The sequence below is a fragment of the Nerophis ophidion genome, linkage group LG11, assembly GCF_033978795.1.
Source record: "Nerophis ophidion isolate RoL-2023_Sa linkage group LG11, RoL_Noph_v1.0, whole genome shotgun sequence".
Lineage (NCBI taxonomy): Eukaryota > Metazoa > Chordata > Actinopteri > Syngnathiformes > Syngnathidae > Nerophis > Nerophis ophidion.
The window spans coordinates 31,855,696-31,882,861 of record NC_084621.1 but is presented as its reverse complement, the minus strand read 5'-3'; the positions used below and the strand labels follow the sequence as shown (position 1 = coordinate 31,882,861).

The 27,166-nt window shown below is 40.6% G+C and overlaps 1 protein-coding gene across 17 annotated transcripts in view; it reads right to left on the bottom strand.

The window, feature by feature from the left end:
- Positions 1-340: 340 nt before the first annotated feature.
- The window catches only part of LOC133561923 (phosphatidylcholine translocator ABCB4-like), a 76,637-nt gene continuing 49,811 nt past the window's right edge, over positions 341-27,166 (bottom strand). For all 17 annotated transcript variants that reach the window (XM_061915602.1, XM_061915615.1, XM_061915614.1 and 14 more), the window contains 20 exons: positions 24,004-24,175; positions 23,781-23,894; positions 23,109-23,219; positions 22,910-23,035; positions 22,549-22,752; positions 22,299-22,469; positions 16,733-16,894; positions 16,471-16,650; positions 16,247-16,393; positions 7,681-7,785; positions 5,358-5,435; positions 4,323-4,406; positions 4,044-4,247; positions 3,289-3,389; positions 3,061-3,201; positions 2,780-2,936; positions 2,495-2,692; positions 1,912-2,118; positions 1,556-1,702; positions 341-1,471 (listed from right to left, as the gene is read on the bottom strand). In XM_061915602.1, coding sequence (XP_061771586.1) covers positions 1,256-1,471; positions 1,556-1,702; positions 1,912-2,118; positions 2,495-2,692; positions 2,780-2,936; positions 3,061-3,201; positions 3,289-3,389; positions 4,044-4,247; positions 4,323-4,406; positions 5,358-5,435; positions 7,681-7,785; positions 16,247-16,393; positions 16,471-16,650; positions 16,733-16,894; positions 22,299-22,469; positions 22,549-22,752; positions 22,910-23,035; positions 23,109-23,219; positions 23,781-23,894; positions 24,004-24,175 — 3,025 coding nt within the window. In that variant the 3' untranslated portion in view covers positions 341-1,255. The remainder of the gene's footprint in view (positions 1,472-1,555; positions 1,703-1,911; positions 2,119-2,494; positions 2,693-2,779; positions 2,937-3,060; positions 3,202-3,288; positions 3,390-4,043; positions 4,248-4,322; positions 4,407-5,357; positions 5,436-7,680; positions 7,786-16,246; positions 16,394-16,470; positions 16,651-16,732; positions 16,895-22,298; positions 22,470-22,548; positions 22,753-22,909; positions 23,036-23,108; positions 23,220-23,780; positions 23,895-24,003; positions 24,176-27,166) is intronic.

Genomic DNA, 27,166 nt, shown 5'->3' with positions numbered 1-27,166 from the left:
ATATCGCGAAATGATCAAGTTTGACACATAGAATGGACCTGCTATCCCCGTTTAAATAAGAAAATCACATTTCAGTTTCTATATAATAAAATACTTACTTTCACGCACACTTGCCAACCCTCCCGATTTTCCCGGGAGACTACCGAATTTTAGTGCCCCTCCCCAAAATCTCCCGGGAATACCATTCGCCCAAATTCCACCAGGACAACAATATTGGGGGCGTGCCTTAAAGGCACTGCCTTTAGCGTCCTTTCTTACCTGAAAATGAGACTATTATATAATGTATGTCTCTGTTATCCATAGGTTTATTTTAAACCCATAAAGTAGCCAGGCAAGGATCTATTTCTTAGCGTGTGTTTATTCCAGTCAGCACGTTAATACACTGACACACAACATCCGGATTCCCATCATGCATTGCTTCAAAACTACGGCAAGTAGTAATGTCCAAAAACATAACAGGGACGAAGCAGAAGAACGAAGAACAGACATGGCGACGTCGAGTAAGAAGAAGTACGCTTGCAAGTTCTAAAATGATTGGAAAAAGTTATTTCAGTTCATTTTTAGTATTCTCCCTATTAAATATGTGTACAGTAGTAAAACTGGTTGAAGGGTGTACACACTTATGAGTGTGAGATACTGCATGCCTATTAAAGTTATTTTCAATATATTCATGAAATGTAAAATTAGTTACTATACTACTTATTGTTATATTACTTATATTAGTTACTTACTTATTAAATACTTACTGTATTTAAAAAATATCTTAATCAAAATTGTGCACACTCTGCTAGCATGTTTTATGTTTATACAAATGACCAATTCACAAACATTTATGCATAGTTTGTAAAAAAAAATCTCCACCGAAGTCTGTCTTATTTTCTTTTATCATTGTTATTCAAATTAATATTATGCCTTATCATCTGCTTTATTTCAGACATTCCCGAGCAGGTTTTTAAAGTTAAAATAAATGTCAGGCAATGTAAATAGGGAAGTGAAGGTGTCTGGCGATGCACGGAGACATTTGACGGGGTTAGACAGTTGTGTTGCATTTGAGTATTGCTTGGACAAATTTGATTGGCGAAAAAGTTCAGGGAAATTGCGGGGATTGGTTAAATTTGCGGAAATTGCTGCGAATGAACATTGCAAAATCCTGGAGGGATGCATTTGTAGCAAATAAACTCTGTTTAACTGAAACAATAATCCCCAGTCTGTCTTTTCATTCAAGCAATACATTTCAACTTAATTATGATTTGTCTTAATGTGTTTCTTCCCATCCATCACCCATCTGGGTATTGACCAGCATGTGATAGACTCCCTTTTTGGCTAACAGTTGTTGATGTGTTCCTTGTTCTACCACCAAACCATCCTTAATGACAGCAATGAGGTCTGCGTTTTGGATGGTGGACAGACGGTGGGCTATAACGATACATGTCCTGCCCTGCCTTGCTTTGTCCAATGCCTCCTGCACCACCTGGATCAAGCAACAGAATAGACAAAAGTCAAACAAATGAGATGGAAGAATGCATAGCTATTCTAGAAAAGAAGAAAAGCCCACCTTCTCGCTCTCAGTGTCAAGTGCAGACGTGGCTTCATCTAGAAGCAACACTTTGGGGTTACGGAGGAGGGCTCGGGCTATGGCTATTCGTTGTTTCTGACCACCTGAAAGCTGGGTCCCCTTATCGCCTGCCTGAGTGTCATACTTCTGCTCAAGCAAACACAAGGAAAGTTAGTCCATGTATTAAATAAACATTACCAAAATGATTAATAACAATATCCAGAATGGATGCTGGTGCTTTTACTGTAAATTATTTTCAATGTTTGGCTTAAAAAAATAATTGTATAACTCTCCAAAGTTTGGTTAATTAAGCAAAAAACAAACAAACAAAGTCTTCAAGACCAAAGAATGATTACATTTGGCAGGTTTTCAATGAAGCTGTGAATGTTGGCTGCCTCAGCAGCTGCCTTAATCTCCTCCATAGTTACAGTGCGACTGTTGTCTCCATAGGCGATGTTTTCAGCCAAGCTACAGTCAAACAGCACAGGCTCCTGGGACACAATACCTATCTGAGACCTCAGCCAGTGGATGTTCAGCTCTTTTACACTCTTGGAATCAAGCATCTAGCAGACCAAATAGGACAAAAGAAAGGATGAGTCCCGCTAAGTCTTAAGCAAGGCTAAAGTTAGACCAAGTTAATGTTGGTAAAAATAACTCCCACTTAGTTTTAGTCTTAAGTAATTAAGCTTACAGCTATTACTCTACTTTGGTGTAGTTAATTTGACTAAAGTGATGTCTTTATATCATGCACTGGACTGTGGTAAATTAAGTCAATGTATAAGTATTTTCCAAGGGAGCAAAAAAAGAAGAAGCAATAAATCCAATTACTGTCTCTCACAAAGCTGTTACATCAAGTAGCATGTATGTGTCTTTTTCTAGAGATTATTTGTGCAGTGAAGTACTCATTAAGAATGTCAAAAGTTGTATTTGTCTTCTCACCACTCTGCCATGTGTAGTGTCATAGAACCTCTCCAATAGATGGATGGTTGTGCTTTTTCCACAGCCACTGCTTCCTACCAGTGCCAATGTCTCTCCCTTGCACACCTTCAGATTCAGCCCTTGGAGGACAGATACATTAGGGCGGCAAGTGTATTTAAACTTGACACCCTCAAATTGCACGTTGCCATCAAATTGCTCCTGGCATTTGAAACAAGAGAGAACATGTATTAAGACTGTAGATTTATAATCAGTACTTGAGCTCATGTGAGGATTTTAACTGCTTACCAGTGTCTGTCCTTCTTCTGAAAGATTATCAATAGCTGGCTGTCTTTTCAGAAGCACCATAATACGAGTGGCTGATATTTTGGCTTTGGCATAGTTTGGAGTGAAAGCATTGGTCTCTCCAACAGATATAGCACCATATATAAGCACCATAACAACTCTGAGAGAAGACATTCAGTTTACACTTTAGGAAAATGTATATTTTGTAAGTGTTCATGTTTTGTCCAGTGTTGTAGAATTGTTTGACAGAAGACAGTTGATCTCCAAAAATGGATTACACTCACAAGAAAACTCCCTCAACATTCATTCGTCCTTTGTCAATAAGCCAAGCTCCAAAGTAGAAACATCCTGCATAGGCAAAGTATAGCATGGCTTGGGTTAAGCCAAAGCCAAAACCCTGCACATGGGCTTTTATGATGGAGTTCCTGCAAAGAAAAGGAAAAGGTACAAATACAGTATATGTTTTTATCTTTTCAAATATTCATACACAGTGGATGTGGGAAATCACATACCTGAATGGAACGCTGAGGTTGTTGTGGTACAAAGATTCAAACAATGGCTCTCTGGTCAGAGATGCAACAGTACGGATATTGTCAGTGGCTTCTGTAAAAATCTGATGAGACGCATCATGAAAACATACATGTTGTATACCACAGGAGCGCACTTGAAGCACAATCGTAGCCAGCACAAGCACATGGTACTCAGCTCGCCTCAGTTTGGACCTGTCATTTTTCCACTGTAGAATAGTTTCAAATTTAACAATATGCATGTGTCAAGCTAGTTGTTGACATGTTCCAAATAAAGAGTTTATGACAACTAATCTTTAACGTTTAAGATGCTACATATCACCATTTCCTAAAACCCAATACTTTGTCATATTTCCTGGTCGGATGCCACCTAGCTGGATGTTTACTGCTACCGTTCAAGCATGAAAAAAGACACGGTAGGTTCTACCTGATGCCTCACCCGTTTGAGAAGCACTGCACAAAGGAGAAAGACAATAGATAACTTGATGACAGAAGAAAACCAGACTGCTGCAATAATGTGGAGAGAGTGAATGACGGGATTGATGAATTTGCTCAAGTAGTGAGTGACCAACAGTGTTTTATGTGATCCCTATGATATTTGCTCAACACATTTTAATAACCCTGACTAACAATTTGTTTCAGGTTTTGAAATTGTAAAAGGGTAACTGTGGAGTAAAGCAGTGCTGAGCTGAGAAGGCACCACGCAGTTGAGCTGAACATATCCACAACCAAATGCCCACCTTTCCAGCCATCTCCAGCTCCTTCATGTCCTCTCTAGTGTGTCCAGCTATCAAGCGCGCCTGCACACTTCCACCCGCTATCATGACCGGACCTATGACTAGTAAGAGCAGACTTAGTTCCCAGCCATACAAAAAGGAAACAATCAGACAGGTTGTCATGTTGGCAATGTTTTGGACGATGGCGGCCAAACGTAATCCTGTAACCTAAACCAAAGAAAACAGTGTTAATCAGTGTGGTAAAATAACATTATGTGTATACTAGAGCAAGAAGTGCCTTACTCCTTGTACTTGAGCAGCATCAGAGGCCAGCCTTGTTGAGAGAGCTCCAACACTATTATTGGGGTTATCAAACCAGTCAAGGTCCTAAGAGAAATATCAGTAAGCTGTTTTACAGATCTCAAGGAATTGATAAAAAAGTTGAAACTCTTGATTGATTACAATTTATTTTATTAATTTGTTGAGAGAAAAAAAAACCTAAGCATTATCAGTGGAACCCCAAATCATTAACCAGATACCACTTAATTCTACTTAATTATCCACAAAATAGCTCCCGTGGCTCACGCTCACGCTGTTTATTTACATGTGCAGCTTTCCTCCTTATTAGCTTTTTAGGGCAGGCATTGAATACACGGCCCAATAAACTTGTGCTTATCGATTGTAAACTTTTGTTTATGTTCCAAAGCATTAAAGCTGTTGCCTGCTTAAGATAAAAATAATGGGTCACCCTTGAGAGCGATCCATTGCTGTGATATTTGTTGGTACAGTGGTACCTGAACTTGTGAGTACCTTAACATACGAGTAGTTTGAGATACAAGTGGTCCCTAAGGTTTTTGTTATGTTTTAAGTTGAGAGCATTATTTAAGTCATTTAAGGGGGGATAAAGGGGAACTGCATTTTTTTGGGAATTTTGCCTATAATTCACAATCATTATGAGAGACAACATGGAACTGCACATATCACCTCATGCTACCACAAGCAGCTTGGGCACTGCAAAAATGACAAACAAGACAACATTTGAAAAGTGAGGCGACCAAAATGGTCTGTGACCACTATCTGCTAAAGCATTTCTCAATCAGGGTTATCTTGCTAATTGCCTCTCACTTCCACGTTGTTTGTCTCATTTTTACAGCAGCAGATGAATTTGATCGATACCAACTGAACAACTTAATATGTGACTGACATGGACTTACACTGTAATGATCGTAAGACTTATTTTTTTAACTGTGTATCTTTGGAAACACTAGTCAGGATCACAAGTTAACAATCCTTTTGACATAACATACAAGTCCAATGAGAATTAATTGACACACTCACCTGCCTCAACATAGCCTTAAAAGATGCATGTCTCAGTTTCATAGTCAGGTTCTGTTCAGATATACCAAAACAGAAACCCTGTGAAATAGAAAGGTATGAACACACTTTAAACACTACGGAAATATGAAGTTCATTCTTAAAGAGTGGACAAAAATGTTGTCAACTTATTTATTCAGTGGCCATAAGTATGACAATATGTTGTTAATGTTCAACATAAATTATAGTCATATACTGTACAATATTTGCCGCAACCTGCTGTGGTAACTACAAAACCGGTGAAGTTGGCACGTTGTGTAAATCGTAAATAAAAAACGGAATACAATGATTTGCAAATCCTTTTCAACTTATATTCAATTGAATAGACTGCAAAGACAAGATATTTATTGTTTGAATTGAGAAACATAATTTTTTTAATTGTAAATAATCATTAACTTAGAATTTAACGGCAGCAACACATTGCAAAAAAATTGGCACAGGCGCATTTTACCACTGTGTTACATGGCCTTTCTTTTCAACAACACTCAGTAAAAGAGACCAATTTTTGAAGTGCAATTTTTTCCCATTCTGGCTTGATGTACCGCACAAGTTGTTCAACAGTCCGGGGTCTCCCTTATGGTATTTGACGCTTCACAATGCGCCACACATTTTCAATAAGAGGTCTGGACTACAGGCAGGCCAGTGTAGTACCCGCACTCTTTTACTACGAAGCAACGCATTTGTAACACGTGCAGAATGTGGCTTGGCGTAGTCTTGTTGAAATAAGCAGGGGCGTCCACAAAAAAGATCTTGCTTGGATTGCCACATATGTGGCCCCAAAACCTGTATGAACCTTTCAGCATTAATGGTGCCTTCACAGATGTGTAAGTTACCTTTAACACTAATACACCCCAATACCATCACAGATGCTGGCTTTTGTACTTTGCGCCTAGAGCAATCCAGACGGTTCTTTTCCTCTTTGGTACAGACGACACAACGTCCACAGTTTCCAAAAACAATTTAAAAAATGGACTCGTCAGACCACAGAACACTTTACCACTTTGCGTAAGTCCATCTTAGATGAGCTCGGGGCCAGCATAGCCAGCAGCGTTTCTGGGTGTTGTTGATAATTGGCTTTGGCTTTGCACAGTAGAGTTTTAACTTTCACTTAAAGATGTATCGACAAACTCTAGTTACTGACAATGCTTTTCTGAAGTGTTTCTGAGCCCATGTGGTGATGTCCCTTACACACTGATGTTGCTTTTTGATGCAGTACCGCCTGAGGGATCGAAGGTCATGGGCATGGGCATGGGTTGGTTTTCGGCCTTGTGCTCAAGTGCAGTGATCTCTCCAGATTCTTTGAAACTTTTGATGATATTACAGACCGTAGATGGTGAAATCCGTAAATTCCTTGCAATAGCTGTTTGAGAAATGTTGTTAATTTTGTTGTTGTTGACAAAGTGGTGACCCTCGCCCCATCCTTGTTTGTGAATGACTGAGCATTTCATGAAAGCTGCTTTTATACCCAATCATGACACCCACCTTTTCCCAATTAGCCTGTTCACCTGTGGGATGCTACAAACAAGTGTTTGATGAGCATTCCTCAACTTTCTCAGTCTTTTTGCCACTTGTGCCAGCTTTTTTAAAACATTTTGCAGGCATCAATTTCCAAATGAGCTATAATAAAGTTTGTCAGTTCGAACATTAAATATATTGTCTTTGCAGTCTATTCAATTAAATATAGGTTGAAAGGGGTTTGCAAATCATTGTATTCTGTTTTATTTACCATTTACTCAACGTGCCAACTTCACTGGTTTTGGGTTTTGTACTTATATGTGCCCCTTGTGGCCCAGAGAATGGGTTTGATCTCCGACCAGGTTTTTGTCAAGAAAGGTATCCGGTGTAAACGTGTTTGGCGATCACTCATGACGACGACAACATTTATTGTGGCAAACAAGTCCAATGTGGGCAGCGCAGGATCTTTCACAATGTGTCCTAAGGCCGTTCATTCAATTGTTTCTTTCTCCAAACTTTGTTCCACAGCACGAGCGGTACCATTTTCCCAGATGGAATATTTTTTTGATCTGCTTAGGAGGCTTTGCATTAGCGGAACCCAGTATATTCAACTGAATATAAGTTGAAAAGGATTTGCAAATCATTGTATTCTGTTTTTATTTACGATTTACACAACGTACAAACTTCACTGGTTTTGTAAAAGCTAACATTACTTTTTTAGATTTTATTTTCATAACTTATGTTCAGTAAACTATGGCTAATGCTCAACTTATTTTAATTGTGATCATTACACTGTACAAATCATGTTGTGGAAAAATGTGTGCATGCATACCTGAAGAAATGTAATAAAAAAAGATACAAATCCGATAACTGCAAACATTAGGGAAAGGAATACACATTTTTTTCTGATCTCCTCTTGATCAGAAGTCGAAAACACCTGAAAGTTTAAAAAAAGCAGGTTGACAATTTTGTGTTGATCATTTAAAACAGGGGTGTCCAAACGTTTTGACTTGGGGGCCGCAATAATTTGGACGAGGACCGAAAGTCTACTGCATGTAAAGTAACTGTGTGTATACACACACACACACGCACCCGCGCACCCACGCACACGTATATGTATATACAGTACAGGCCAAAAGTTGGGACACACCTTCTCAATCAATGCGTTTTCTTTATTTTCATGACTATTTACGTTGTAGATTGTCACTAAAGGCCTCAAAACTATGAAAACATGTGGAGGTATGTACTTAACAAAAAAAAGGTGAAATAACTGAAAACATGTTTTATATTTTAGTTTCTTCAAAATAGCCACCCTTTGCTTTGATTACTGCTTCGCACATTCTTGACATTCTCTCGATGAGCTTCAAGAGGTAGTCACCTAAAATGGTTTTCACTTCACAGGTGTGCCTTATCAGGGTTGGCTAGAGGAATGTCTTGCTTATCAATGGGGTTGGGACCATCAGTTGTGTTATGAATGAGAAAGTGTGTCCAAACTTTTGGCCTGTACTGTATATAAAGTTTTAAAGAACATAATATCATAAGAGTTGTAGAAATTATTGTAAACTCAAGACAGACATAGATCAATAAAGTACTATCTATCTATCTATATCTCTATCTATCTCTGTCTTGAGTTTTCAATAATTTCTACAACTCTTATTTTTACGTGATAGAGTGATTGGAGCACATACTTGTTGGTCACAAAAAACATTCATGAAGTTTGGTTCTTTTATTAATTCATTATGGGTCTACCAAAAAAGACCACATCTGCTGGGTCAAAAGTATACATACAGCAATGTTAATATTTGGTTACATGTCCTTTGGCAAGTTTCACTGCAATAAGGTGCTTTTGGTAGCCATCCACAAGCTTCTGGCAAGGTGGAATTTTTGACCACTCCTCTAACAGAATTGGTACAGTTCAGCCAAATATGTTGGTTTTCTGACATGAACTTGTTTCTTCAGCATTGTTCACACATTTAGGTCAGGTCTTTGGGAAGGACATTCTAAAACCTTCATTGGAGCCTGATTTAGCCATTCATTTCATCTGACATCACATGGAAAAAGATAAATGGTAAATGGGTTGTACTTGTATAGCGCTTTTCTACCCTTTAAGGAGCCCAAAGCACTTTGACCGTATTTCCACATTCGCCCATTCACACACACATTCACACACTGACGGCGGGAGCTGCCATGCAAGGCGCTAACCAGGACCCATCAGGAGCAAGGGTGAAGTGTCTTGCCCAAGGACACAACGGACGTGACTAGGATGGTAGAAGGTGGGGATTGAACAAGTAACCCTCAGATTGCTGGCACAGCCACTCTACCAACTTTGCCACTTCTGGAAGAAAGTTTTGTGGTCAGATGAAACAAAAATTTAGCTGTTTGGCCACAATATCCAGCAATATGTTTGGAGGAGAAAAGGTGAGGCCTATAATCCTTGGAACACCAATCCTACGGTCAAGCATAGTGGTGGTATTATTATGCTCTGGGCCTGTTTTGCTGCCAAGGGAACTGGTGCTTTACAGAGAGTAAATGGGACAGTGAAAAAGGAGGATTACCTCCAAATTCTTCAGGACAACCTAAAATTATCAGAGTGGAGGTTGGGTCTTGGGTGCAGTTGGGTGTTCCAACAGGACAATACCTTAATCACACGTCAAAAATGGTAAAGGAATGGCCAAATTAAGCTACAATTAAGGTTTTAGAATGGCCTTCCCAAAGTCCTGACTTAAACGTGTGGGCAATGCTGAAGAAAACAAGTCAATGTCAGAAAACCAACAAATTTAGATGAACTGTACCAATTTTGTCAAGATAAGTGGTCAAAAATTCAACCAGAAGCTTCCCAGAAGCTTGTGGATGGCGACCAAAAGTGCCTTATTGCAGTGAAACTTGCCATCCATCCATCCATCTTCTTCCGCTTATCTGAGGTCGGGTCGCGGGGGTACCAGCCTAAGCAGGGAAACCCAGACTTCCCTCTCCCCAGCCATTTCGTCTAGCTCTTCCCGGGGGATCCCGAGGCGTTCCCAGGCCAGCCGGGAGACATAGTCTTCCCAACGTGTCCTGGGTCTTCCCCGTGGCTTCCTACCGGTTGGACGTGCCCTAAACACCTCCCTAGGGAGGCGTTCGGATGGCATCCTGACCAGATGCCCGAACCACCTCATCTGGCTCCTCTCGTTGTGAAGGAGCAGCGGCTTTACTTTGAGTTCCTCCCGGATGGCAGAGCTTCTCACCCTATCTCTAAGGGAGAGCCCCGCCACACGGCGGAGGAAACTCATTTCGGCCGCTTGTACCCGTGATCTTATCCTTTCGGTCATGACTCAAAGCTCATGACCGTAGGTGAGGATGGGAACGTAGGTCGACCGGTAAATTGATAGCTTTGCCTTCCGCCTCAGCTCCTTCTTCACCACAACGGATCGGTACAACGTCCGCATTACTGAAGACACTGCATCGATCCGCTTGTCGATCTCACGATCCACTCTTCCCTCACTCATGAACAAGACTCCTACGTACTTTAACTCCTCCACTTGGGGCAGGGTCTCCTCCCCAACCCGGAGATGGCATTCCACCCTTTTCCGGGCAAGAACCATGGAATTGGAGGGGCTGATGCTCATTCCAGTCGCTTCACACTCGGCTGCGAACCGATCCAGTGAGAGTTGAAGATCCCAGTCAGATGAAACCATCAGGACCACATCATCTGCAAAAAGCAGAGACCTAATCCTGCGGTCACCAAACCGGAACCCCTTAACGCCTTGACTGCGCCTAGAAATTCTGTCCATAAAAGTTATGAACGGAGTCCAACCCTCACTGGAAATGTGTTCGACTTACTGCCGGCAATGCAGACGAAGCTCTGGCACTGATCGTAGAGGGAGCGGACCGCCACAATAAGACAGTCCGATACCCCACACGCTCTGAGCACTCCCCACAGGACTTCCCGGGGGACACGGTCGAATGTATCTCCAAGTCCACAAAGCACATGTAGACTGGTTGGGCAAACTCCCATGCACCCTCAAGACCCCTGCCGAGAGTAAAGAGCTGGTCCCGGGATCCACGACCAGGACAAAAACCACACTGTTCCTCCTGAATCCGACGTTTGACTATCCGGCGTAGCCTCCTCTCCAGTACACCTGAATGAACCTTACCGGGAAGAATGAGGAGTGTGATCCCACGATAGTTGGAACACACCCTACGGTCCCCCTTCTTAAAGAAAGAAACCACCACCCCGGTCTGCCAACCCGGAGGTACCGCCCCCGATGTCCACCCGATGCTGCAGAGTCTTGTCAACCAAGACAGTCCCACAGCATCCAGAGCCTTAAGGAACTCCGGGCGGATGTCATCCACCCCTGGGGCCTTGCCACCGAGGATCATTTCAACTACCTCAGCCTCAGAAATAGGAGAGTCCGCCACACAACCCCCAGGCACTGCTTCCTCATAGGAAGATGTGTTGGTGGGATTGAGGAGGTCTTCGAAGTATTCCTTCCACCTATCCACAACATCCGCAGTTCAGGTCAGCAGAACACCATCCGAACCTTACACGGTGTTGATAGTGCACTGCTTCCCCTTCCTGAGGCGGCGGAAGGTGGTCCAGAATCACTTCAAAGCCGTCCGGAAGTCAATTTCCATGGCTTCCCCGAACTCCTCCCACGTCCGAGTTTTTGCCTCCGCGACTGCTGAAGCTGCACACCGCTTGGCCTGTCGGTACCTGTCCACTGCCCCGGGAGTCCTATGAGCCAAAAGGACCCAATAGGAATCCTTCTACAGCTTGACGGCATCCCTCACCGCTGGTGTCCACCAAGGGGTTTTAGGATTGCCGCCCCGACAGGCACCAACTACTTTGCGGCCACAGCTCTGATCAGCCGCCTCGACAATAGAGGTGCGGAACATGGTCCACTCGGACTCAATGTCCAGCACCTCCCTCGTGACATGTTCAAAGTTCTTCCGGAGGTGGGAATTGAAACTTTCTCTGACAGGAGACTCTGCCAGACGTTCCCAGCAGACCCTCACAATGCGTTTGGGCCTGCCAGGTCTGTCCGGCATCCTCCCCCACCGTCACAGCCAACTCATCCCCAGGTGGTGATCGGTAGAAAGGGACATGTTACCAAATAATAACATTACTGTATGTATACTTTTGACCCAGCAGATTCGGTCACATTTTCAGTAGACCCATAATAAATTCATAAAAGAAACAAACTTCATGAATGTTTTTTGTGACCAACAAGTATGTGCTCCAATCACTCTATCACAAAAAATTAATTGTTGTAAAAAGTATTGGAAGTATTGGAAACTCAAGACAGCCATGACATTGTGTTCTTTACAAGTGCATGTAAACTATTGATCGCGACTGTGTATATACATATATATATATATATATATATATATACACATATATATATATATATATATATATACATATACATATATATACAAATATACATATTTATATAATGGATTAGATTTTATATCGTGCTTTTCTATTATTAGTTACTCAAAACACTCACAGAGAAGTGGGAACCCATCAGCTACATTTGCCATAGCTGCCCTGGGGTAGACTGACGGAAGCGAGGCTGCCAGTTTGCGCCTACGGCCCCTCCGACCACCACCTATCATTCATTCATCTTTCATTCACCAGTGTGAGGGGCACCAGGGACAAGGGTGAAGTGTCCTGCCCAAAGACACAACGGCAGCGATGTTGATGTCAAGAGGCAGGGAGCAAACCTTCAACCCTCAGGTTTCTGGCACGGCTGCTCTGCCCACTACACCATACCGCCCCGATATATATATATATATATATATATATATATATATATATATATATATATATATATATATATATATCAATCAATCAATCAATCAATCAATCAATGTTTACTTATATAGCCCTAAATCACTAGTGTCTCAAAGGGCTGCACAGACCACTACGACATCCTCGGTAGGCCCACATAAGGGCAAGGAAAACTCACACCCAGTGGGACATCGGTGACAATAATGACCCAGTGGAACGTCGGTGACAATGATGACTACGAGAACCTTGGAGAGGAGGAAAGCAATGGATATCGAGCGGGTCTAACATGATACTGTGAAAGTTCAATCCATAATGGATCCAACACAGTCGCGAGAGTCCAGTCCAAAGCGGATCCAACATAGCAGCGAGAGTCCCGTTCACAGCGGAGCCAGTAGGAAACCATCCCAAGCGGAGGCGGATCAGCAACGCAGAGATGTCCCCAGCCAATACACAGGCAAGCAGTACATGGCCACCGGATCGGACCGGACCCCCTCCACAAGGGAGAGTGGGACATAGAAGAAAAAGAAAAGAAACGGCAGATCAACTGGTCTAAAAAGGGAGTCTATTTAAAGGCTAGAGTATACAAATGAGTTTTAAGGTGAGACTTAAATGCTTCTACTGAGGTGGCATTTCGAACTGTTACCGGGAGGGCATTCCAGAGTACTGGAGCCCGAACGGAAAACGCTCTATAGCCCGCAAACTTTTTTTGGGCTTTGGGAATCACTAATAAGCCGATTTTTATATTTTAAAAGCGGAAAAAAAACAAAAACTTTTGTCTTCTTGGTCCGTATAGTAATTGTGACGCTTGGCAAAAAAAAAAAAAGGTGTGGTTCCCTTTTAAATACAAACTCTGTTTCCACATGAGTTGGGAAATTGTGTTGGATGTAAATATAAACGGAATACAATGATTTGCAAATCATTTTCAACCCATATTCAGTTGAATATGCTACAAAGCTACAAAGACAACTTACTTAATGTTAAAACTGATAAATATTTTTTGTTGTTGCAAATAATCATTAACTTTAGAATTTGATGCCAGCAACACGTGACAAAGAAGTTGGAAAAGGTGGCAATAAACACTAATAAAGTTGATGAATGCTCATCAAACACTTATTTGGAACATCCCACAGGTGTGCAGGCTTATTGGAAACAGGTGGATGCCATGATAGGGTGTAAAAGCAGCTTCCATTAAATGCTAAGTAATTCACAAACAAGGATCACCAATTTGTAAGCAAATTCTTGAACAGTTTCAGAACAACATTTCTCAACGAGCTATTACAAGGAATTTAGGGATTTTACCATCTACGGTCCGTAAAATCATCAAAAGGTTCAGAGAATCTGGAGAAATCACTGCACGTAAGTCTCTCAGTTGCTGTCCAGCAATTGTATTTTTGTCTTTCGTTCTCGCTCGCGCTCTAGTTCCAGCCCCAACCCCAACCCCGTCTCTCCTACTGGCTGCTACCTTATAACAGAGCGACAGGTGATTAGATATCAAGGCCCTGGTGGACGATCGACGCACCTGTTGCTGACTTCGAGGCCTGTCCTGGCACACCCCAGTTCGCTGCAGGCCCGCAGGCCACACCCCCTCCACAGTTAGCTTCAGAATAACAATGTTATTACAAAGAATAAGAGACCTCTTATACCCTAGGAATGTTGGTCTTACTTAAAAATGCACACGTTTAGTTGTGTTCATTGTTAAAAAAAAACTATATGGCTCATACGGAAATACATTTTGAAATATTTGGCTTTTTGGCTCTCTCAGCCAAAAAGGTTCCCGACCCCTGCCTCAGGCGGTACTGCATCAAAAAGCGACATCAGTGTGTAAAGAATATCACCACATAGGCTCAGGAACACTTAATAAAACCACTGTCAGTAACTACAGTTGGTCGCTACATCTGTAAGTTCAAGTTAAAACTCTACTATGCAAAGCGAAAGCCATTCATCAACAACAACCAGAAACGCCGCCAGCTTCGTTTGGCGCAAGCTCATCTAAGATGGGCTGATGCAAAGTGGTAAAGTGTTCTGTGGTCTGACGAGTCCACATTTCAAATTACATTTGGAAACTGTGGACGTGGTGTCCTCCAGAACAAAGAGGAAAATAACCATCCGGATTTTTATAGGCGCAAAGTTCAAAAGCCAGCATCTGTGATGGTATGGGGGTGTATTAGTGCCCAAGGCATGGGTAACATACACATCTGTGAAGGCACCATTAATGCTGAATGGTCCATACAGGTTTTGGAGCAACATATGTTGTTTGCTTATTTCAGCAAAACAATGCCAAGCCACGTGTTACAACAGCATGGCTTCGTAGTAAAAGAGTGCGGGTACTTTTCCGGTCCGCCTGCAGTCCAGACATGTCTCCCATTGAAAATGTGTGGCGCATTATGAAGCGTAAAATACGACAGCAGAGACCCTGGACTGTTGAATGACTAAAGCTGTACATAAAACAAGAATGGGAAAGAATTCCACTTTCAAAGCTTCAACAAATAGTTTCCTCAGTTCCCAAACATTTATTGAGTGTTGTTAAAAGAAAATGTGATGTAACACAGGGGTGAACATGCCCTTTCCCAACTACTTTGGCACGTGTTGCAGCCATGAAATTCTAAAATAATTATTATTTGCAAAACAAATAAAGTTTATGAGTTTGAACATCAATTATCTTGTCTTTGTAGAGCATTCAATTGAATATGGGTTGAAAAGGATTTGCAAATCATTATATTCCGTTTATATTTACTGTACATCTAACACAATTTCCCAACTCATTCGGAAACGGGGTTTGTATATACACATATATAGATATATAACTATATATCTTTATATACATATACATATGTGTATATATACACACACACACACATATATATATATAAATATATATATATATACACTGTATATATATGTGTGTGTGTGTACCTATTATATCAAAATAATAGATGTATAATTAATAATATAATAATTAATTATAATTGGATATTAAGGGTATGTGAGAGTTTACTACCTTGTTTACTACCGTGTTTTGGATTCAATCACGATATATCATGCAGCTTAAATGAGGCAAACATGGATAAATGTGGAGCGTGTTTTGCATTTTTCCCATCATGCTTTGTAATGGATGTGAATGGGTGTGATTTAGATCTTTTTACGGTGTATGGACATTTGCATAATATCCACAAAGTTCAGTGACCATGTCTGTTGACACTTTGTGTTGGTTGGAATTTTTTGCATTTGTTTGCATTGGGTCATATACATAAATGCATGATTTCAGTCAGAATGTAATAATAGATAATTTAACAAGAAAAACTCATGTTTTCTACTAGATGGCGGCAAAATAGCAGCATCAAAACATTTGGGAGTTTTAAAAAAAGTAACACTGATAGTCACACACACTAGGTGTTGTGAAATTACTCCCTTGATTTGACCCATCCCCTTGTTCCACCTCCTTTGAGGTGAGGGGAGCACGCTCTTAAATGAATGCGATCCCCCTGCTAGCATCATTCCTTATCAAACACACTGATGTCTCACACCTGGAAAGCGGATCGTAGTTTGAACACCCCTGGTTTAAAAAGTCACTTTCTGTGATTTAGTCCAAAACTAAAAGCAATCTTGTTTGGAAGAAGTAACCTACAACAACAAACTTGGCGACGATGATATCAAACATAGGCAGCGTCATTCCATTGAGTGCAGCACAGATGCTTCCAAACAAAAAGTAAGGCCATTCAGGAAGGTTGAAACGCATCACTTCGAGGAATGACACATGTGGAACTTTTTCATCCTGCAGAAAGGGGGACAAAGAGCTGGATCAATTCCCTCCCTTCTTCTTTGTAAAGCAAATTGAGACATTTCCAGTACCAATTCTACATCCACTATCTTTTCTATAGCATCCACCAACATTTCTTTCTCTTCTTTTTTCCCCTCTGAATCAGCAGAGGAAACCTTCCTTCTTTGCAAAGAAGATTCTGTAAAAGTTATTGACCGTGGTGTACTTTCACGCTGCTGAAACTCATCCCTCCCCTCTGCTTTTTGAATTGTCTGTAAGATGGAAATGATGGCAAAGTTAAGGTTGATAGTTTTAAAAATATAAACATCACCCAAACGTTGAGTAAAAGTTTACCTGCATAGTGACAAGAGTGTGATAGACACCCTGTTTTTCCATCAGCTGACTATGAGTCCCCAACTCAACAACCTTTCCATTTTGTATGCCAGCAATGATATCAGCGTTTTTGATAGTCGAGAGGCGATGGGCCACAATTATGGTGGTCCGACCCTGTCTGACCTGCACAAAATATAACACTTTTGTATAAATTGCATGAAACTTTAAAGTTTTTTGGAAGGGTGCTCATCATCCACAATCCTTATGTGAGACAAGAACATTTCTCGATACCTTTTCTGTGCGTTCTAAACAGTAAAAATCTGCTAGTATGCAAGTAATAGAGAGTCACCTCTCTTGTTATGTTATGTTATTTTCATTTATTATGCGCCCCCCTAACCAACGACACATCAGTTACATCAGCCTAGCGCTCAAAGAACAAGGGTCCAGATTTTTATACAATGTGTGAAATTTCAAAGTTAACCAACTTCTGGACTTGATGCAAAAATCTACTTTTACAAAGGGTAGAAGCATGATATATAACCTATCATTAATTTTTCCAAACTCAAATACGAGACAACAACATAAGCTCAAGTAGCGACATTAGCAAATGTCTCGCCTGTGCCCAGAGGAGCACTGTGAGCAAACCGATGTGTCACTACGCCAGAAAAGTAATTCCTCTGTGTTGGCTCTTACAATACTAATGTCTCTATTGCTTGTTAATATGTAGGTCACAGCAGGTAAATGGAGCATTGTTGGCAGTTTTGGGGTGTTTTTTTAGAGGGCTTTACAGGTGGACTGGATGGATCCCATTACCTGCATTGTTAACCTCATTGTACTTGTAGTTGTTTTTTTACTATTTAGAATGCACAGAAAAGGGAAAGACCGTGTTCTTGTCTCACATACTGTATGGATTGATGGGGTGAGCAAAATTCCAAAACTATAGTTTAATATGTTTACTGTACTGTACCCTTGAGGCATTTTTTGTGGTTTTTGCCATCGAAAATGCCAGCTTTCGTGGCAGCATTTTCAGACAATTTCGGTAAAATTTGAGATGTTGTTTTCAATATCATTTCATCATCTTGTAATTTTATGAATTGGTGTGATTGGTGTGGCTTGGATCGTGAAGTGGCCGTGCCAGCAACTTAAAGGCCTACTGAAATGAGATTTTCTTATTTAAACGGGGATAGCAGGTCCATTCTATGTGTCATACTTGATCATTTCGCGATATTGCCATATTTTTGCTGAAAGGATTTAGTAGAGAACATCGACGATAAAGTTCGCAACTTTAGGACGCTAATAAAAAAGCTTTGCATTTACCGGAAGTAGCAGACGATGTGCGCGTGGCGTCACTGGTTGTAGGGCTCCTCACATCCTCACATTATTTACAATCATAGCCAGCAGCAGCTAGAGCTATTCGGACCAAGAAAGCGACAATTTCCCCCATTATTTGAGCGAGGATGAAATATTTGTGGATGAGGAAATTTAGAGTGAAGGCCTAGAAAAAAAAAAAAAAAGTAAAAAAAAAAAAAGGCGAGGGCAGTGAGAGCGATTCAGAGGTTTTTAGACACATTTACTAGGATAATTCTGGGAAATCCCTTATCTGCCTATTGTCTTGCTAGTTGCTAGTGTTTTAGTGAGTTAAATGGTACCTTAAAGTCGGAGGGGTGTGGCCACGGGTGTTTTGACGCCAGAGTCTCTGAGAGAAGTCAAGGCAGCTGCAGAAGGACGCTGCCTCCGCTGATCTTTGGTAAGGAGCGACTTATTTCCACAATTTTCTCACCAAAAACTGCCGGTTGCCATGTAGTCGGGATACATGTTCGCTTGACCGCTCTGATCCATAGTAAAACTTCACCTCTGGGAATTTTAAACAAGGAAACACAGTGTGTTTGTGTGGCTAAAGGCTAAAAGAAAAAATATTGCCATATTGCGATATTGCCATATTTTTGCTGAAAGGATTTAGTAGAGAACATCGACGGTAAATTTTGCAACTTTAGGTGGCTAATAAAAAAGCCTTGCCTTTACCGGAAGTAGCAGACGATGTGCGCGTGATGTCACTGGTTGTAGGGCTCCTCACATCCTCATTTTGTTTACAATCATAACCAGCAGCAGCTAGAGCTATTCGGACAGAGAAAGCGACAATTTCCCCATTAATTTGAGCGAGGATGAAAGATTCGTGGATGAGGAAATTTAGAGTGAAGGCCTAGAAAAAAAAAAAGTTTAAAAAAAAAAGGCGACGCATTTACTAGGTAACTCTGGGAAATCCCTTATCTGCCTATTGTGTTGCTAGTGTTTTAGTGAGTTAAATAGTACCTTAAAGTCGGAGGGTTGTGGCCACGGGTGTTTTGACGCCAGAGTCTCTGAGAGAAGCCACGGCAGCTGCAGGAGGATGCTGGCTCCACTGATCTTTGGTAGGAGGCGACTTATTTCCACAATTTTCTCACCGAAAACTGCCGTTTGACATGTAGTCGGGATCTATGTTCGCTTGACCGCTTTTTAAAGAAAGAAACACTGTGTGTTTGTGTGGCTAAAGGCTAAAAGCTTCCCATCTCCATCTTTCTACTTTGACTTCTCCATTATTAATTGAACAAATTGCAAAAGATTCAGCAACACAGATGTCCAAAATACTGTGAAATTGCGCGATGAAGAGAGACGACTTTTAGCCGTAAGTGGTGCTGGGCTAATATGTCCCCTCCAACCAATAACGTCACAAACATGCGTCATCATTCGTTATCATTCCGGAACGTTTTCAACAGAAAACTTAGCGGGAAATTTAAAATTGTAATTTAGTAAACTAAACCGGCCGTATTGGCATGTGTTGCAATGTTAAGATTTCATCATTGATATATAAACTATCAGACTGCGTGGTCGGTAGTAGTGGGTTTCAGTAGGCCTTTAAGGGTTGTAGGTTCCATCCCAGCTTCTGCCATCCTAATCACGGCCGTTGTGTCTTGGGCAAGACACTTTACCCACCTTGCTCGCAGTGGCACCTACACTGGTGTGCAGGACTTTGTGAAAAAAAGATTCTTAATTTCAAATGGACTTTCCTGGGTGAATAAAGGTTAAAAAAATACATTTGTGTTTTTAGTGTTTTTTTTAATCCTGACCCCAAAAAGAAAATCATTTGAATAACTATAACAAACTATGCTTAATTTTCATCTGATATTAAACATTTTTGAACATTGACAAAAATGCTTCAGTACACCCAGAATCTTCCGACCTTTTTTGAGATGCCTGAATTTGCAGAAATTCTTCACAAACATTGCAATGGAAAGTGAAGTTGTTTTTTTTAAAGGGGAACATTATCACCAGACCTATGTAAGCGTCAATATATACCTTGATGGTGCAGAAAAAAGACTGTCTATTTTTTTAACCGATTTCCGAACTCTAAATGGGTGAATTTTGGCGAATTAAACGCCTTTCTGTTTATCGCGCTGGAAGCGATGAAGTCAGAATGTGACGTCGCCGAGGTAACACACCCGCCCTTTTCATTTTCAACACATTACAAACACCGGGTCTCAGCTCTGTTATTTTCCGTTTTTTTGACTATTTTTTGGAACCTTGGAGACATCATGCCTCGACGGTGTGTTCTCGGAGGGTGTAACAACCTTAACGGAGGGATTCAAGTTGCACCACTGGCCCGAAGATGCCGAAGTGTCTGCCGCCAGACCCCCATTGAATGTGCTGGAGTTTCTCCACATTTTACCGGCGATGCTAAGGCAGACATGGCACAGAGATGTATGGATAACCTGCAGATGCATTTGCAACGATAGTCAACGAAATCACAAAGGTGAGTTTTCTTGATGTTGACTGCCAGCTAATCGATGCTAACATGCTATGCTAATCGATGCTAACATGCTATTTACCGGCGGTGCTAAAGCAGACATGGTACAGAGATGTATGGATAACCTGTAGATGCATTTGCAACTATATTACGTTTCCTCCCACCCACATTTAATGCGAAAAAAACACTTACCAATCGACGGATTGAAGTTGCTCCAGTGTCAAAAGATGCGAAAGTCCTGATCGTTTGGTCCGCACATTTTACCGGCGATGCTAACGCAGCTATTCAGCCATGCTATGGCTATGAATAGCGTCAATAGCTATTCGCTCAATAGCTTCAGTTTCTTCTTCAATATTTTCATACTCCAAACATCATGCGTAATCTGTTGAATCGCTTAAATCGCTGAAATCCGAGTTTGAATCCGAGCTAATGACACTATATCTTGCTGTGGTATTCCCATTGTTTGTTTACATTGGCAGCACTGTGTGACATCACAGGGAAATGGCCAGTGTCTTCGCAGAGAGCGAAAATAAGGCACTTTAAAGCTTTATTTAGGGATATTCCGAGACCGGTAAAATTTTGAAAAAAAATTTAAAAAAAATACAACAAGCCACTGGGAACTGATTTTTATTGTTTTTAACCCTTTTGAAATTGTGATAATGTTCCCCTTTAAGTGTTCGTATTAATACAATTGGGGGAGAAAGTAAAAGTTGCAATAAATTGTTGCGATCCTCCCTCTGCAATTATAAAAGGGAACTTTGATGAAGAAAAAGTACTAATTATGGCAATTATTAAAATCAAGTGTAAAGATTGAGAAGAGCACCTGACGAACATGGCAAACAAGAAAGTGCAAAATAGGCTTTGCCATAACAAAGTACATGTGTACTACTGCAAGGAAAATACAAGATATTACATAACAGCCTCACATGATTAAAAAAACGCACATTTCATATTTGAAAATAATTTATGCTAAAGGTGAACAAACAATGCAAAAAATCCCAAAAGGACATTACTATAAAAATGACACTTTTTATACCTGCTGTTTACTGAGTACTCCAAAGTATATCTAAGCTTAATATCTAGTCTTCTCCCTTGGTATAGATGTTATGTAGTAAAAATGGTTGAAGAGTGTACAGTACAGTACAGTATCTCACTTTTGTGAGATACTGCAATCGAGTGCTACTGTCGATGATTGGTCAACTGTGCGGGGAAAATGTGGCGATTGGACTAAGCAGCAAAACTGCACATAATTTGCGGGTATCGGTTGAATTTGCGCAATCCCAACATGGCGAAATCCTCGGGGGCCTAACTGTATGTATGCCCATTCTGAACATGTGTCCAAGTTAAACAAATAACAATAAATCTCATGCCTACGTTTTTGCTGTAAAAAACTACTTATGGATCCACCGTGGTAAATGCGGCAAACTTGCAGTTGAAAGAAAATGTATTGTTGTCTGGGTTTATTGCGATTGTGCTGCCTATGAAATATAGGATAGGATAGGATTTACTATTATCTCACAATGAGGAAACGATGAGGTTGCAATTTAGATATAAAACATCAACTAAAAAGTTGGTCAAAAACACATGAAAACAAGAGGCAAATGACATAAACAACAATAAAAGTGAATAAAGTCCAATTCAGCAGCCCCATTCGGTGGTGCTTTATGTACTCACAAGGGTTACCTCAAATTTGGACATACCAAGAGACTAACTAATGTTTGGACCACACAAGTACAAACTTAAATAAAAATGTTTTAGTTTAAAGAAGAGAAGTGCCTCAACATGTGCCGAAACATATGTTTGTACCTTGTCCAGGGCAGATTGTACCACAGTCTCACTCTCAACATCAAGAGCAGATGTTGCTTCATCCAGCAGAAGGATTTTGGGGTTACGGACGAGCACTCGAGCAGTTGCGATTCTTTGCTTCTGTCCTCCACTCATCTGAATCCCTCGATCCCCAACCAGTGTCTCAAACTTCTGTTCAAGGAAGACATTCTCATCATTGGAAAGTGTCAGTCAAATATGTACCTACGTAAAGTCCTAAATAATGTTGTACATCAGGAAAACTCATTATAAAGTCGTAAGCGTTGGCCTCCTTGGCAGCTTGCTCTATCTCCAGCTGTGTCACGTCGATTTGTCCGTATCGAATGTTCTCTGCGATAGTGGTGGCAAAAAGGACTGGCTCTTGACTCACAACACCAATTTTCTCTCGCAGATAGCGGACATTGAGAGAATGGATGTCATGGTCATCAATAAATATCTATAAAGAGAAAGACAAGGATATTATTTTTGACTGATCTTTATTGTAAAAAACACTTAAATGATCAAGGTTTGGATAGACTCGTTTGTTCTCCTGTTGAGATTCATCAGTTTCCACTTATTGTCAATATATTTTTAGAGTGAGGATATGTGCTTACAGATCCCTCTTGAATATCGTAGAACCTCTGCAACAGCTGGATTAGGGTGCTTTTTCCAGAGCCACTGCTTCCTACTAAAGCCATGGTCTGTCCACTCTTCACACTCAGGGATAAGTTGTTTAATACCTGCAGAATACAATGTCAAATATTGAACAATCAAATATTAGTTTAACTTAAACAGAGTCAGTAAGGAGCTTACTTTGACTTCTGGCCGTGAGGGGTAGTTAAAGTGGATGTTCTTGAACTCAATGTTTCCATTGATGAAGTTAGGTTTGTAGCCGTGCTCTGAATAGCTGTCAATGCTCGGTATCTGTAAAGTTAAATGTTTGTGGGAAAAAGTTTTGAAGATGTTTTAAAGAATGGCTGGTACTGTGGATGGTAGATTTGTGGAGGATAGTTGGAATTATCTATTTGCCTATCATTGTACCTGCTTATAAGATGCTACTTTGCATCGTTGGAAACCTTTCAATATTAACTATTAGTCCACCAAAATATCTTCAAGTTTCAATACGCTTAAGTGACACACCTGAAAATAGTAATTGGACGGACATTTTCCCAAATTAATTGAAAGCAATTCTCTTATTCATACATCAAAATCCTATTAAAATACTTAGGCCAGATTTAATTATTCTCAGTTGTGCTAATATTGCGAAATTATTGTGGTTTGATATTGTTTGATTATTAGGGATTATCTACAATATTACGGTACATGCTTTGTGTTTCTTCCTTCGTAACTAATGTCTCTTAAAAGCTATTTTACAAATAAAAAGCCCTATAGATATTCAATCGGCAGGAAAAATAAGAAGGTGTGCTTTTGTTTGCATAGCTCAGACGCAATAAAGTTAAGATGATAAAATGTGGAATAACTTACATTGTCAATGATATTGTAAACCTTGTATGCAGATCCTCGAGCACTGGCAAAAGATTGGATGTTAGGTGATGTCTGACCCAATGCAAACGCTCCAAGAAGCACAGTGAATAAAACCTAACACACAAACATGATTGTTAGCTTCCCACTTCTATTTGAGCAGTGAGCACTATTGTTAAATAAAAGTGAAAGTTAAGACATTTTACATATGAGCATCTCTACTTACTGCAAGGACAGTACCCACAGTGTACTCATTACTCAGAACGAGTGTGCTCCCATACCAGAAAGCTGGAGCAAAAGCCAGGTTGGACATCATGAAAGTGAACGCCATGATAACATTTACACTTAGCGTTGCCTTTAATCCCATTTTTTTAGCGTACTCCAAGTGCTTTTGATACCTGTGAGGCATCAGGAATACACAACAAGAGAAATGTTTCAATTAAAACAAAGCTGAGCATTGAAAACACTAAAGTATTCTTGAACAATCAAATACAGACCTACGCATTTATTGTATATTGTGTGTGTGTGTGTGCGTGTATATATATAGTCACGATCAAAAGTTCACATACACCTGTAAAAAACGTAAATAAAGTCATGGTTGTTTTGAGTTTCCAATACTTTCCACAACTCTTATTTTTTTGTGATAGAGCGATTGGAGCACATACTTGTTGGTCAAAAAAAACATTCATGAAGTTTGGTTCTTTTATGAATTAAATATGGCTCTACTAAAAATGTGACCAACTGTGCTGGGTCAAAAGTATACGTACAGCAATGTTAATATTTGGTTACTTGTCCCTTGGAAAGTTTCACTGCAATAAAGCGCTTTTGGTAGCCATCCACAAGCTTCGGGCAAGTTGTAGTTGAATTTTTGACCACTCCTCTTGACAAAATTGGTGCAGTTTAGCTAAATGTGTTGGTTTTCTGACATGGACTTGTCTCTTCAGCAGTGTCCACACATTTCAGTCAGAACTATGGGAAAGGCCATTCTAAAACCTTCATTCTAGCCCGATTTAGCCATTCCTTTGACCACTTTTGACATGTGTTTTGGGTCATTGTCCTGTTGGAACTTCCAACTGCAAACAAGACCCAACCTCCGGGCTGATGATTTTAGGTTGTCCTGAAGAACTTGGAGGTAATCCTCCTTTTCTATTGTCCCATTTAAAGCACCAGTTCCATTGGCAGCAAAACAGGGCCGGAGCATCATACTTCCACCACCATGCTTGACGGTAGGACGGTGTTCCTGGGATTAAAGGCCTCACCTTTTCTCCTCCAAACATATTACTGGGTATTGTGGCCAAACAGCTCAATTTTTGCTTCATCTGACAACAGAACTTTCCTCCAGAAGGTCTTACCTTTTTCCATGTGATGTCAGATGAAACAAAATACCCAGCAATATGTTTGGAGGAGAAAAGGTGAGGCCTTTAATCCCAGGAACACCACACCTACCGTCAAGCATGGTGGTGGTAGTATTATGCTTTGGGCCTGTTTTGCTGCCAATGGAACTGGTTCTTTACAGAGAGTAAATGGGACAATGAAAAAGGAGGATTACCTCCGAATTCTTCAGGACAACCTAAAATCATCAACCCGGAGGTTGGGTCTTGAGCGCAGATTGGGGTCATTGTCCCGTTGAAACACCTATCTGCGCTCAAGACCCAACCTCCGGGCTGATGATTTTAGGTTGTCCTGAAGAACTTGGAGGTAATCCTCCTTTTCTATTGTCCCATTCTAAGCACCAGTTCCATTGGCAGCAAAACAGGGCCGGAGCATCATACTTCCACCACCATGCTTGACGGTGTTCCTGGGATTAAAGGCCTCACCTTTTCTCCTCCAAACATATTACTGGGTATTGTGGCCTAACAGCTCAATTTTTGCTTCATCTGACAACAGAACTTTCCTCCAGAAGGTCTTACCTTTTTCCATGTGATGTCAGATGAAACAAAATACCCAGCAATATGTTTGGAGGAGAAAAGGTGAGGCCTTTAATCCCAGGAACACCACACCTACCGTCAAGCATGGTGGTGGTAGTATTATGCTTTGGGCCTGTTTTGCTGCCAATGGAACTGGTTCTTTACAGAGAGTAAATGGGACAATGAAAAAGGAGGTTTACCTCCGAATTCTTCAGGACAACCTAAAATCATCAACCCGGAGGTTGGGTCTTGAGCGCAGATAGGTGTTTCAATGGGACAATGACCCCAAACACACGTCAAAAGTGGTAAAGGAATGGCTAAATCAAGCTAGAATTAGGGTTTTGGAATGGCCTTCCCAAAGTCCTTACTTAAACCTGATTGAGAATATGTGGACAATGCTGAAGAAACAAATCTATTTCAGAAAACAAACACATTTAGCCGAACTGCACCAATTTTGTCAAGAGGAGTGGTCAAAAATTCAACTACAAACTTGTGGATGGCAACCAAAAGTGCCTTATTGCAGTGAAACTTGCCATGGGGCATGTAACCAAATCTCAACATTGCTGTATATATACTTTTGACCCAGCAGATTTGGTCACATTTTCAGTCGACCCATAATAAATTCATAAAAGAACCAAACTTCATTAATGTTTTTGTGACCAAGTATGTGCTCCAATCACTCTATCACAAAAAATAAGAGTTGTAGAAAATATTGGAAACTCAAGACAGCAATGACATTAGGTTCTTTACAACATAATGTAATTTAAACAAAACTAATATATATATATATATATATATATATATATATATATATATATATATATATATATATATATATATACACACACACACATACACACACACACTCACACACACACACACACACACACACACACACAAACACACAGGACTGTCTCAGAAAATTTGAATACTGTGATAAAAGTCCTTTATTTTCTGTAATGCAACTAAAAACATGAAAGTGTCATACATTCTGGAATCATTATACATCAACTGAAATATTGCAAGCCTTTTAATTATTTTAATATTGCTGATTATGGCATACAGCTTAAGAACATTTAAAAATCCTATCTCAAAAAATTTGAATATTTCCTCAGACCAAGTAAAAAAAAAAGATTTATAACAGCAAAACAAAATCAAACATTTGAAAATGTCAATTATTGCACTCAGTACTTGGTCGGGAATCCTTTTGCACGGATTACTGCATCAATGCGGTGTGGCATGGAGGCAATCGGCCTGTGGCATTGCTGAGGTGTTATGGATGCCCAGGATGCTTCAACAGCGGCCTTCAGCTCATTTGCATTATTGGGTCTGGTGTCTTTCAGCTTCTTCTTCACAATACCCCACACATTCTCTATAGGGTTTAGGTCAGGAGAGTTGGCAGGCCAATCGAGGACAGTAATGCCATGGTCAGTACACCAGTTACTGCTGGTTTTGGCACTGTGAGCAGGTGCCAGATCATGC